The sequence below is a fragment of the Oryza sativa genome, chromosome 2 (assembly GCF_034140825.1).
Source record: "Oryza sativa Japonica Group chromosome 2, ASM3414082v1".
Classification (NCBI taxonomy): domain Eukaryota; kingdom Viridiplantae; phylum Streptophyta; class Magnoliopsida; order Poales; family Poaceae; genus Oryza; species Oryza sativa.
In genome coordinates, this window is record NC_089036.1 from 23,228,498 (window position 1) to 23,243,116 (window position 14,619).

At 38.3% G+C, this 14,619-nt stretch overlaps 1 protein-coding gene across 2 annotated transcripts; it reads right to left on the reverse strand.

Annotated features, from left to right (window-relative positions):
* Window positions 1-9,959: 9,959 nt before the first annotated feature.
* LOC4329823 (lecithin-cholesterol acyltransferase-like 1) lies at window positions 9,960-11,924 on the reverse strand. Of its 2 annotated transcripts, none has more exons than XM_015768476.3 (3): window positions 11,362-11,924; window positions 10,654-11,217; window positions 9,960-10,506 (listed from the first exon to the last, which is right to left on the reverse strand). In XM_015768476.3, exons 1-3 carry the CDS (start codon window positions 11,769-11,771, stop codon window positions 10,173-10,175), a joined length of 1,308 nt encoding a protein of 435 aa, XP_015623962.1. In that variant the 5' UTR covers window positions 11,772-11,924; the 3' UTR covers window positions 9,960-10,172. The 2 variants fall into 2 exon arrangements, with proteins under 2 accessions (XP_015623962.1, XP_015623963.1); XM_015768477.3 differs by having other exon boundaries at window positions 9,960-10,537; window positions 11,362-11,847.
* Between the last annotated feature and the right edge of the window lie 2,695 nt (window positions 11,925-14,619).

A 14,619-nucleotide genomic window follows, 5' to 3' on the forward strand; every position in this document is an offset into this window, starting at 1 on the left:
TCCTCTATTTTTGCTTACATGGCAAATGTTCGAGCCCACTTGTTAGCTCGACACGAGGTGATAGGGCGTGCTACGACCTGTACACAGCATGGCACTGGCAGATGAACCAAGCGGTGAGCCGGGTGAGGATGTCGGTGACAACGGCGGTGGGACCGCGCGTATTACGCTAGGAACAATGCGAACTCCAGCTCCATCGTTTTCTCAATACAACATTATATGCCATCAAAATTTAAATTTTAAAACTTAACTTTGGAATTGATTTTAAAGTTTTTTCATCGAAGTTTATTTTTCAGTATTGGCATTTAAGTCACTAGGAAAGATACGTACCAAAATTTTACTCATAATTTTTTTTTGCTGATATCTCGTAGGGCGTATTATCCGCATCTAGCGAAACAATGAGGTCTCCACCATCGGCATTCGGCAGCGTCTCGATCTCGTAGCTCCCCTCTGTCACCATCCATGGCCGCGAGCTTGCACGGCAGCCGCTCGAACGTGTCCCGCCGTGTCTGTTAGCTTGAACACAAGATCGCGCGTGCACACACACACGATGGAGATCGAATTTGTGTTGGCACTGCACCAGCAGCAAATGCACCCACGCACACTACTGCACTTCTATTCACCACACTCTGATCATTAACAGGCTGATTACATGGCTTAAATAGCCCCACACGCACACACACACACTTAGCCATGCACGTTTAGCCGCACAACCTGGTCAATCAGTTACACAACTAACTGCACGAGTATGCAGCAGGATCACCTCCACTATTCCTGCATGCACGCACTAATTTCACCACTCACCAACTAATTTCAGTGTGTACAAGCTTGTAGTTCAGACTTCACTCATCCTTCCTACATGCACGTCCTGAACAAATCAGCGTGCAACTGCCTCCTTGACTCCAATTAGCACACTAATGACACGCTAATCTACCCAACTCCCTGCACCACTTTGTGCTTTCACTAACGGCTGATCAGCTCACCACGCCACGCAAAACACACTAGCTAATTTGGACTCAGACTACTACGTACACATGACTGAATATAATGAAAACATAAACAACAAGATTAACTCTAACATCGGCGTACGACAGGTCACCCGGGAGCATGTCGTAGTCGCCGGCGCTAGCGCCGTCGATGTGGGACAGTGTCGACGCCGTCCACCCGGTCTGCCCTAGCTAGGTCGCCAACCACGACGATCGAACTCCACGGGGCAGCCTCGCCGGAGGCGTCCTGAGTCTGAACTCATCGTCGGCCTTCTCGATCGCACCGGTACGTAGTAGTACGTCGTGCTCGGCTCCAGTGGGCCAATGGTGGCGTGGTGGATCAGCGCTGGACTTGTAGAAGAAATAGCGCGGTACATGGGTGGTCGCCCGTCGCCGACGCCGTTTACGTACTTTCCCGGCGATGTCCCGTACTCCACCACCGGACGGTGCGTTCAGGTCATCGGTGACCCAAGAAATCCTCATGTTCTTCTCCCCCAAGATCGAAATGTGCACTAGATTATCCACTTTTTTAAGAAAACCTCAAAATAGAACATAGAGTGTAGGTTTTCATTTAAGAAGAAGAGACTTAGCGTAGTTTTGGAGAGAAAACCCTCGTATAAGCATTGTTTGATGAGGAAAACCAGGCTAAACCCACATGAAGAACAAACTAACAACTTGTGACAGACTTCAAGACTTTAAGAAGGAAAACGACACCCACAGGCGTCGCCATCGTTGGCTCTAGCCCAGGATCGAGCAGTACATTCGCCCCAGCTCTCTCTGTCCCTGCCAACTACGACTACCCTAGTACATTCGCTAAAGCGGCAACAGAGTGGCAAGGCGACGCCAACCAGATGTTTGACAAAATGCCTATAAGGAACGTGGTGGAGTGGAGCTAATTAATCTAGCCAAACACTTTTGTACCCACTTTAGCTTTTATAGGAGCTAGCTCTCGCTAGAGTCGGAGTTGGGAACTATGAGTTGGAGTACCAAACGGGGCCCTAATAAGGGCTTGATTTTAACGAAGTGAACATATGGAGTTATACGCTAAATCCTTTGTTAGTGTAAAGTTATAGCCCACTAATTTCTAAAACTTAACATGCAAAGATGCCACATCATCATCCACTAACAATTATTACATTTAAATATCATACAAACATGCTACATTATATATAATTTAATAATTTATTAAATTTTATATATTTAAAATGTAAGCATGTTAAGGCTTTGTTCGCTACTAGATCTGGGTTCCTAACTCTCCCCTCTCTTTTTCCACGCGTACGCTTTTCAAACTGCTAAATGGTGCATTTTTTACAAAGAAAAAATGTATATACAAAAGTTGCTTAAAAAATCATATTGATCCATTTTTTGAAAAAAATGCTAATACTTAATTAGTCACGCGTTAATGGACCGCTCCATTATCCGTGCGTACTGTTTGGGTTGGGAAACAGAACTAACGAGCACAGCCTATAATTCACATAATATATAAATATATCTCTCCATATTTTTTATCCTATACCTTTATAGTTTATCCTTACTTGGTTCTTATTTTTTTCTTTTCTCTTATTATATCCTATCTCATCAATTTTTTTAATCCTTATACGATTATATATAATCTATGGTTAAAATTATTTATCTTTTTTATTTTCTTATTAAGCCATATCATCTCAAATTTTTATTATGGTCTAAATTATCTTCCTTTTTTTTCCTCGTAAAATCACATCATCTTACTTTCGTATTTGAATTAAATGTAAATCACATCAACTGATGTAAACTTATATTTATGGAACCGTATGTTGTTTAAGCTATCTAGTACATTATTTTTACGTATCGTTATAATAATAAGCTTCCGCAACAACGTACGGTGTTTCAACAGTATATATGTCTAGTCCATCTTATGATATATATTAAACCTTTTTATATATAGGACAAGAATATTTGATGTTTAGATCAAGAAAGATTTTATCAGAATTTTTAAACTTCCATCGTCGATAGCTTCTCGAATGATCAACTTAAAAGAAATGGCATGTGTAGAGTTGTCTTGAAAATGTGAAGGCTCAATTGGTTAGATTCCTAGACTTAGTATGAGTACTTGAATTTAGGACTGTTTATTTTTCAGCGGTAGGCAACATATACTCATCGGCAACGAGACCTCAGTACCATGGCATCACTAATGATTGTCATCTATCTCAAAATTGCCTTTATTGGAGGTGCTGATGGGGCTAGCTAGGGTGTGCGTTCGTGATGATGAGTGGACAGCATGTATATGAGCACATGTATGCATACTGTGTTTAAAAAAATTGTCATGAAACTTTCTACCATAATATCAACCTATTATGTATTTTAATATAAAAGTGATGGTTAATATCTTAAAATTTTAATTAAATCTTGCTGTAAACTTTCCATGCTAGCTTATGATTGTAGGGAGGGAGCATATCCTATGCACATAATTTTCCGTTCACACCAACTATTAAATGTCATAGAAAATTATAAAATAAATTGGACGCATACTTCTAATAGTATTACACCTATGTATAATCTTATCTTCAAATTCATTATATTTTAGTCATAACAAAAACGAAAGACAAAATTCTAACCGATTTTTACTCCTAAAATTAACCGTTAGAATTCTATCTTTTTTTATGGCTAAAATATATGAATTTGAATATGAGACTTTGCATATATGTGTAATACTATTAAGAGTAAATTTCCATTTTTTTTGGTTAATTGTGGGATTGCGGTTGCTGTGGGATTTGTGGCTGAGCGTGATCTGCTTGCTATTGTCGTCCCCGTCAAGTTGTGCAGGAGGGCAATGAAAACTAACAATTTGGAAATCATAGCGCCGGTCGCTGGCCTCCTTAATCGAGAAAACTACACATATATCATACCGTGCATCTTGACAGGTTACAAAAGGACCAAGATTAATTATCCCTGTTTGGTGGAGATGTATGCAGAGATCCCAATTTCACAATCACTGTTACATAAAATCCACTTTAATTAGCACCGATTGGAAACCGATCTTTAATGCTGGATTCATAACTAGCACGTGTCGGAAGACACCGATGAAATGCGTTACAGATGTTGATTCCACAATGAGCACATGTAACTACATAGAGGTGTCGATTGTGAACAAACACCGACATCTATAAGCTGTTATAGGTGTCAGGTTTTGAAACGAGCAGTCACATGACTATACTCCTAGTTCTTGTTAGGTAATCAACACCTCTAACATCGCATAGGTGTCGGTTATCTCTTACCCTCGGTTATCTATTACCCTCTTCATGTGACAATTTATTAGGAATATAAATTTGTAATAACCAATATTCTGAATAAGAAATAAAAAATAGTGAAAGAATGGTCCGAGTAGAACCCAATATGAGATTAATTAAAATTCATAATAAAAGTTAATTCTAAAATTAGGAAATACAAAATTTAAGAATATAATTTAGAAATAACTAAAATTCGAAATAATTAATTAGGATTATGAAATAAGATATCATCTAAAACAGAACACATGGTTAATTAATATTCAGAATAAAATATGAAATAAATTCTGGAATTAAAGAAATAAAAATAAGAGTTCAAAGTAAGAATACAATTTAGAAATAACTTAAATTCATAAAACAGATAAGGAATATTGAAAAAAAAACAATTCATATAGAACACAATATGAGATTAAATAAAATTTTAAATAAAAAATAAAATAAATTCTAAAATTAGAAAAAAAAGATATTTCAAATAACAATACAACTTAGAAATGAGAGTTTAAGAGAGAGGGAGTAACCTGACGAGCTGTTAAGAAATAGAATGGTACCGGTTGATGGGACATCTAAAAACTATAAAAAAAAACTCTAGTGATTATTATATTTGACTTTTAGTATTCCAGTGATTATTAAGAGGAGGAGGGGCCGTGGGCAGGTTGTGAAGGAGTAGGGTCGCGACTGTTGATAGGATTTCTAGAAAATAATAATAATAAAGAACCCCTAATGATGATTAGGTTCAATTTTTAAACTCCCAATAACAAAAAAAATGGAGTGCAGCGAGCAAGCTACGAAGAAGTACGGTTGAAGTGTTTGATGGGAATTCTAAAGATTTATAAAAGAAAAAAAGAAATCCTATGAGATAATAAACTCTAAAAAAAATTATAAGGTTTGTTTTTGAGATGTCCTAGGAAAGGATAAAAATAACGTGTGGCAAGTTAGACAAGTAAATAAAGGAAAAAAAATATAGGTGCGTCAAAGAAAGAAGGGGTAGTATGTGATGGGACTTATAAAACTAAAAGTTTAATTTTTAAAAATCATAATACAATGAGATGACTATTTAATAAATCTTAAAGAAAAAGCATGCATAAAAAAATTAGATAACTTTGTACGGGTGTTAGACATGCAATTACACAAGCTCACTTAGCTAGTTAGATTAACTTATTCTAATCTAAAATGATGATCAATATTTTTAAAGTTTAACCTTGCTGTAAACATCCAATATTTATGATGGTAGGGAATACATTATTATGGCTAACAGGTACTTTCACCGTCCCCAAAAAAACTCAACTTCTATAGTTTAAATTTTGTCTAAAAAAATCAACTTCTATCATCCTACCTAACGTCGGAGTTTTATCTCTTAAATACCCTTTACCTATTTATCAACATTACTACATTTTCTAATAATGAGAGACATATTTGTCATTTTTACTCTTCACTACTCTCTCATTGTAATGCTAGGAATGTACTTTTTGGGACGGAGGGAGTATGCGCGCTAATCCAGTCACCTAATTGCGGATCTGCAGTTGGTGGGATTTGCGGCTGAGCATGATCGGCTTGCTATTGTCGTCCCCGTAATTGAGAAATGAAAACTAAGGTTGGAAATGGTAGCGCCGGTCGCTGCCCTAAGTAATTGAGAAAACTACATATCATCTGTTCATCTGCAAGACCAGGACTGACTATGAAAGAAGGGGTAGTATGCTTGAAGCTATAGTGAACAAAGTGAAGTTACTGAGACCGTCTACGCTGCCTGCAGATCTTTAGTGTCGTTCTAGGCGTTGCCTTTTGTGTGCTGTTTCATTTCTGAGGGGTTTAAGCTCCTGTGTTTGAGCGTTTTGGGTTTGATGTGTGTGCTTTATACGTACTACCTCCATTTTTTAAATAGATGACGCCGTTGACTTTTTCTCACACGTTTGACTATTCGTCTTATTCAAGAAATTTACGTAATTATAATTTATTTTATTATGAGTTGTTTTATCACTCATAGTACTTTAAGTGTGATTTATATCTTATACATTTGCATAAATTTTTTGAATAATACGAATGGTCAAACATGTGAGAAAAAATCAACGGCGTCATCTATTAAAAAACGGAGGGAGTAGTTGAGATCCCAGCAAGTTCTTCTAGTCTGGTGTGTTGTGACCTTTTTCTGTTTTTTCAAGACTTTGTATCCATGTTTGGCTTTCTCCAAAAATCCGGATCAAATTAAGGGGTAGTACGTGATGGGACTTTTTAAAACTTATAAAATTAAAATGTTCAATTTTTAAAATTCATAACACAATGAGATGACTATTTAATAAATCTTAAAGAAAAAGTATGCGTAAAAAAATTAGAAAACTTTGTACGGGTGCTAGTTATGCAATTACACATGCTCGCTTAGCTAGTTAGATTAACTTATTCTAATCTAAAATGATGATCAATATTTTTAAAGTTTAACCTTGCTGTAAACGTCTAATATTTATGACGGTAGGGAATAAATTATTATGGCTAACACTAACTGGTATGCTTATCCAGTCTTGGTTTCCGTATACGACTTGGCAGCTAATTGCGGATTTGCAGTTGGTGGGATTTGCGGCTGAGCATGATCGGCTTGCTTATTGTCGTCCCCGTAATTGAGAAATGAAAACTAAGGTTGGAAACGGTAGCGCCGGTCGCTGCCCTACGTAATTGAGAAAACTGCATATCGCCCTGTACATATCACCAAGGCCAAGACTGACTAGCGGTGTTACACTTTAGGTTTTTATACGATAAAATGGTAAATTTGAAATTACAAAGGTGAAATGAATAGGTGCATTAACGAGCAAGCTCACGAGCCGAGCCAAACTATTCTTTCGTTAAGGTTAAGACAGGGAGCTCAAACGAACGAGCCGAGCCAAACTATTCTTTCGTTATCTACCCGCTATTTTAGCCTACCAATCCTTCTGGTCACTGATAGCTCGTTTTAATTTGTCGTTTGATATACATCACATTTTCGCAAAGTATATATGTCTAGTTTCTCTTCCCGGGATAAACAGAGGAAAAAGAACGCATGTGCTTCTCAAGTCAACCTATATCATCCGAATAAGGTACAATTTCAGATGCCCTGTAGATATATAAGAGTAGTCCCAACCCTCCAACTATATTGAATATACTGTCAAATAAGTAAATAATTGAGATAGCAAAATAGTTAATGAGGAGAGAGAGAGAAAAAAGAAAAAAAATATTTCGAGAGCATTATCAATGTATATGGTTAAAATGATCCATATAGATGGGAAACACATAAATAGACTTTAACTATAACAATCTTCATAATGTCCAGTAAAAAAAAATCTACATAATGTATATAGATACAAGGTAGTATTAGGAAATGAGAGAGAAATAGATATAGGTAATATTATTTATTCCATACGGATAGTCCATATACATATGAGTGTCTTTTTGTTATTTTCTCTATATAAACTAGTTACACAATGGTAATAGATAGCTGAATGGAATATGGTGAATAGCCAAAGTGATCCTTCAAGTTTCATCTGAGGCTCGGTTTAGTCCTTGATGTTTCAATCTATCCGTATTAGTCCTTCATGTTTTCATTTTAGTTCAAACTTATCCTTGAACCAACAACTCTCTTGATAAATGACACTTATACCCCCACCATTCACATATATGAGACAAAAATTGCATGCTTGACTTTTTTTTATAGATAATGCCTAGTAAATTATGTAAAACAAAAATAAATTATGTACAAGAAAGTGTATACGGCAACAATTGCTTAAGTTTCATATGTGCACATGTTGAAATAATCGGAAGTACATCTGTAATGTTGTTTATTCATCTTGGTTTTCTCTTTTCTAGTATATAGTTGTATACAAATTAAGGGCAAAAGGGATATTTTCTAATAGAAATATTGACTAGAAATTGCCATATGGCATATTAAGTGGGCCCAAGGATGATTTCAAGCCAAAATAAATATTTAGAGTAGCTATGTGGACAAAATGAAATATGAAGGACCAAATTGAGCCTTGGGTAAAACTTAAGGGACTAAATTAGCTATTCACCCAATGGAATACTATATTTCCTATGGATTACTCTTGCATAACATTGTGGATGCCTCATGCAAAAAACTAGCTCCACACAAGAATCAAAAATAAAAACAAAGGGATATGTGGATAAAAGGAGAGAAAAGAGAGGTGGTGATTGGATGATAACACCCATTGGGTATATAGTTTCTATACTTACAAGTATGAAAACTACTTCGTAGTGTTTGAGTTGGGATTGTCCTAAGTATATAGATGGCCATATGGCCCGAGGCCTAGCCCAAGGCATACCATTTTGGCCCGACCCAAGCACGGCACGGTTCGACTGGGTCGTGCCCGTGCCGGCCTGGCCCGACTACCGGGCCATGCCTGAGCTGCACCCTCGGCACGGTGGGCCAGCCTGGCACGGCACAATCGAGAAAAATATAGGGATGCAAAATAGACTTTAGTAATCGTATAAGGCAAGGCCAAAAAGAAGAGGAATACAAAATTGACTTATTTTCCTGCCATATGAACACAGCCCGCAGAGTTGAGGGATGAAAAATAGACTTTTTCTATGAAGAAGCACGATGGTCCAGTGTGCCTTCGGGCCGGCCCGGCACGGCCCTAGTCGTATTGAGCCATGTATGCATCCCGTGGGCTGGCACGGTTGGGCCTGCACCATGCCGTGCCGTCTAGTTGGCCAACTATACCTAAATAGGGGAGGGAACTCATACATCCATAATATACTGTGGATGCGTGAACGCTCAAAAATCACAAAACATTTCACTGCACATTAATACTACACAACCAGCCCATAGGTATATACAAGAGTAAATTCCCTGTGTATCCTTTAAAATTCATTCAATCCCTTTCATATCCCTAAAATTTATCCAATCCCTTCTATACCTCTGAAATTTCAACTTGATCCTTTCCATGCCCCTATCGTTAAATTTTTCTTTCATTTCACTGCTACGTTTGGTTGCAAATGACTTTTATGCCCTTGATGATTTAAGTATGAATATAAGCTTGAAAAAAGATTGAAAACTTTGTTTGAGTGCATAGTATGTGCATTTTATGAAACTAATGAGACTAAATAATTAGTGCAGAAAATTTTATCTTAAATTTTGAAAATAAAATAAATTTAATAAATTAAAATTTGTATTTGAAATTTTAATAGGACAATGGATTTTTTTATTGAGAGCATTCATAAATAAAATATTGTGAGCATTGGTAGACCTATCTTTGTATGAATGATGCTCATTTTATATGACCTTTAAAAAATAAAATAAATACATATTTTTTTTATTTCGTTATCTAAAAATAAATTTTGTCATAAATAATATTTCGCATAGCAAACTTTATACTAGTGTGATGCGACAAACTTTTACATTTTCAATAATGCAATTCATAAATTTCTATGTTCATCCAAAGGGTAAAATGGTCATTTTTATAGAACGATTGTTTTGATTTGAGCTCTTGGCACTAGATACTTAATACACACAAAGGAATACAATTTTGAACATAGGTTTTCTTCAAAACAGTTCTCATTGGTTATATGGAATTTGGGGTGTTACAAAGGTGCCGGTGGATAACACTCGAAGGGCTTATGGCTTCCAGTTCCTATAACACGCCAGCACATATGGCTTATTTGTGCCGATTCTAGTTTTATTGGCATGGATGAGCCGACAAGGATTATTGTTTTGTAGTAGTGGTACCCAAAGATATTTGCATGTAAATGGGCAAGAAATATTTAATATACCATGGGAAACATGCAACATTTTTCGTGTGTCAAATGGTATGGATGATACATATCCACCTTTCTTCGCTGTACATACCCCGATTCACAAAAGAATACTAGATATCGAATCCCAATTTAGAGAACCACCAGTATACATGCTTGTAAATCAATTCAAACAGAAGTTCATAAGCACAAGTGCCTACGAAGAATCCTGATTCACTTCAAGAATCTCTTGCATGACCCTCTTTAGCGCCCATTCATCCATAAGAATTCCCATATGGGAAGCGTTCTCGACCTTGATTGACTTGAATTGCCCCCTCTGTCCTGGCTGCCGACGCATCTCCTCGTCGAACGCTAACATGGTAACCAGATTAACTATCCCATCTCCATCACCATACACTTTTTCCGGAGCCTTGTCAAAGTTACCGTCCCAGTACACCAATTGCCGTGGCGTCCTCTTCCCCACTCCATTGATATACGTCAACGGCACCATGGGCGCCTCGAGGTAGTTCATCCTCACAACCATTCGTCTCCTGAAAGTAGAGATGCAAGTGGGTAGTCCCACTACCCGCATAAAAATCCGTTTGCTAGTTTATTTCCCACATGGTAGTACAAAATTTAGAAGAAAAAATAAACTAGAAGTGGGATAAGCGGAAAAAAAATCCCGCTTGCATCCCTACCTGAAAGGCTCGATCCCGTCACCGAAACCGACGGCGGCAAGGAGATCTTCCATATCGTACGCGGAGTAGTTCCTCCGCTCGGTGACCACGATCGGCTCGCGCCCGAACACGGCCGGGGACGGGAGGTTGGCGATGCTGGTCTCGAAGCTCCTCCACATTGGCCGCAGCGACAGCTCCGTCGCGTCTGGCACGTAGAACAGGTTGTGCGGCCCGGTGGCAAGGTTCTCCACCGGGTCGAGCAGCCCGGCGGAGAGCGTAGGCGTGACCAGGAAGAGGTGCTTGATGTACTCCTTTCTCCACGCCAACGGGGTGTTCCTGACGAACTCAAGGGCGACGCATCCTCCGTGGCTGTGCCCGAGAATGATCACCTTCTTCTTGCGATGCCTCTTGCTTGTGGCCTCCACGAGCTCCATGAACTCCTCGTAGTAGCGCGAGTAGACTTGGGATTCCTGGCCAGGGACTGGAGGAACATGACGGAAATCGTAAGGAGCTCCGTGCATGTTGTCCCCGTCACGGTATCCCATCTCTTCCAGGGCTCGTATAAGCGGTGTAAGGCACCATGGCCTGCAAGCACGCACATCACATCGATCGAGCTGATCACTTGATCAGAGACCAGATTAAAACTAAGGAGAAGCACATCTGCACATGCATGACACGGGCAGTAGCATGGACGCATATGTGAACGGTTAATTTGGGGGAGGAATTAACTTGTCAAAAGGCCATTTCTGATGGTAGCCTTTGACGAGACCGAAGTAGGGCACGCGGGTCTCGACGCCGGGGAAGTTCCGGTAGTCGTTCGCGACGGGGTCGTAGATGAGGCTCATCTGCTCCAGGAAGCACTCGTTGTAGCGGTGCGTCGAGAGGTCGGAGCTGTTCTTCCACAGCGGGAACCACCCCTTCCCCTTCATCGCGCCGCACCTCGCCGCCGACGGCCGGTACGCCTCCGTGAGCCGCGCCTCCAGGTCGCTGCATGCCACCCCGGGCAACACGACGATCGGGTGGAGCTCGCCGGCATCGACGTCGTTTCGCCGGTGTTGGCCTGACCAGAGGTGCTCTCGGAGGGGAAGTGGAAGCAGCAGGAGCAGCAGCTGTACTACCACCAGTGGAATAGATGCCATGGTTGGAGTGGCTCTGAAGGTCTGAGGGTTAGAGTTTCGCTAAAATATATATAACGTGGTGTGGCATAGTCTAGTCCCTCTTATGAAAAATATTAAACGCTTACACACACAGACACACACACATATTTGATGTTTAGAGTAAGATTTGAACATAATTTTTAAACTTCCGCCGTCGATATATAACTTCTGAAATGATCAACTTAAAACAAGACAAATGGCGTGTATAGAGTTGTCTTGAAAATGCGAAGGCTCGATTGGTTAGATTCCTTGTCTTAGCACGAGTACTCGTATTTACGACTGTTGCCTTATTTTTTTAGCGGTAGACAAAGTACTCATCGGCAGTGAGAACTTGATAGCGTGGCGTCACTAATGATTTTCATCAATCCAAAATTGCCCTGTACGTTTTCGGAGGTGCTGATAGGGGTAGCTAGGGTGTAAGTTCGTGAAGATGAGTGGACAACATGTATATGAGCGCCTGTATGTGCATACTGTGTTTAAAAAAATTGTCTTGAAACTTTCTATACCATAATATCATAAACCTATTGCGTATAGAAGAGATGGTTAATATCTTCAAAGTTTAATTAAATCTCGTAGTAAACTTTCCATGTTTATAATCGTAGGGAATACATTATTATGGCTAATAGACATGCTTGTCGTCCAGTCTTGGTTTCCATACATATACAAGTATACAACTTGGCACCTAATTGCGGATTTGCGGTTGGTGTGGGATTTGTGTCTGAGCGTGATCTGTGGCTGCTATTGTCGTCCAGACAAGTTTTGCTGGAGGCAATGAAAACTAACAATTTGGAAATGATAACGCCGGTCGCTGCCCTCCTTAATCGAGAAAACTACATATATATGCATACCGTGCATCTTGACAGGTTACAACGACCAAGATTATCCCGGTTTGGTGGAGATGCAGATCCCAAATTCACAATCACTGGTACATAAAATCCACTTTAACATCGGTTGGACTGATCTTCAATACCGAATTCGTCACTAGCACCTGTCAGATGACACCGATAAGATGCCATATAGGTGTCGATTCTACAATCGGTACATGTAACTACATATAGGTGTTGATTTGTGAACAAGCACCGATATCTATACGCTGTTATATGTGTCAGGTTTTGAACCGAACAGTCACATACTATACTCCTAGTTCTTATTGATAATCAACACCTCTAACATTGCATAGGTGTCGGTTATCTATCGCCGTCTTCACGTGACAATTTATTAGGAATACAGTTTAGTAATAACCGATATTCTGAATGAAAAATAAAGAATAGTGAAAGAACGATGCATGTAGAACCCAATACGAGATTAATTAAAATTTAGAATAGAAGTTCATTTCAAAATTAGAAAAAGCAAAATAGGAGTTAAGTAAGAATATAATTTAGAAATAACTAAAATTCGAAATAAGTAATTAGGAATATGAAATAAGATATCATCTTAAACAGAACACATGGTCAATTAATGTTCAGAATAAAAAATAAAATAAATTCTGAAATAAAAAAAATAAAAATAAGAGTTCAAACTAAGAATATAATTTAGAAATAACTTAAATTCATAAAACAGATAAGAATATTGATAAAATAGTCCATATAGAACACAATATAAGATTAACTAAAATTTCAAATAAAAAATAAACTAAATTCTAAAATTAGAAAAATAAGAATACAACTTGAAAATGGGAGTTAAAGAGAGAGGCAGTACACTTGATGAGCCGTAAAGAAGTAGGATAGTACCGGTTGATGGGACATCTAAAAACTATAAAACAAAACTTCAGTGATTATTATATTTAATTTTTAGTATTCCGATGATGATTAAGAGGAGGGGTAGCGGGCAGGCTGTGAAGGAGTTGGGTCGTGTGAAGGAGTTGGGTCGTGACTGTTGATAGGATTTCTAGAAATTAATAATAATAATAATAATAATAATAATAATAATAATAATAATAATAATAATAATAATAATAATAATAATAATAATAATAATAATAATAATAATAAACCCCTAATGATGATTAGGTTCGATTTTTAAACTTCCAATAACAATAAAATGGGGTGCAACGAGCGGGCTATAAAGAAGTACGGTGGTAGTGTTCGATGGGAATTCTAAAAATTTATAAAAAGAAATTCTACGAGATAATAAACTAAAAAACTATAAGGTTTGTTTTTTTAGAGGTCCTAGGAAGGATAAAAAGAAACTGTGGCAAGCCAAGGGTGTGTTCCGCATTGCCGGTTGCCAACTTTCCCATATCGTTTTCCGCGTGCACGTTTTTCAAACTGTTAAACGGTGTGTTTTTTCAATGAAAACTAAGGTTGGAAATGGTAGCGCCGGTCGCTGCCCTACGTAATTGAGAAAACTACATATCACCTGTTCATCTGCAAGACCAGGACTGACTATGATCGGTTGCTAAATCATTGGTGTCAAGTTCGGTTTTCATTTTAAGAAACCAAAATTTCTTTGCCTGAATTAATTATTCAGTCGATCGGTTGCTAAATTGTTGGTACGTACTGATACCAATTATATAAATTCGGATGGTGATTACATTTACGGCTAATTATTTTAGTGGTGGATGATGTGTATCTATCGACAACTAGACTACTACAGTGATTTTGTAAATCTAAAAATATACCGGTCCGATTTTCAAAGGTACCCATCGGGATAGAAAGATTGTGTTATTGTTAGATTAAAGTCTGCTTAAGTTCTAGGTTTTGTTCAAATTTACTGAATTTTTTGACACAGCCGACTTTCGAGGGTGTTTTCTCTTAAACCATTGTTTAGTTTGTAAATCCGTTCTTTGGAGTTAGTTCCTAGGTCTATCTACTTTTATTCTGCTCGATCC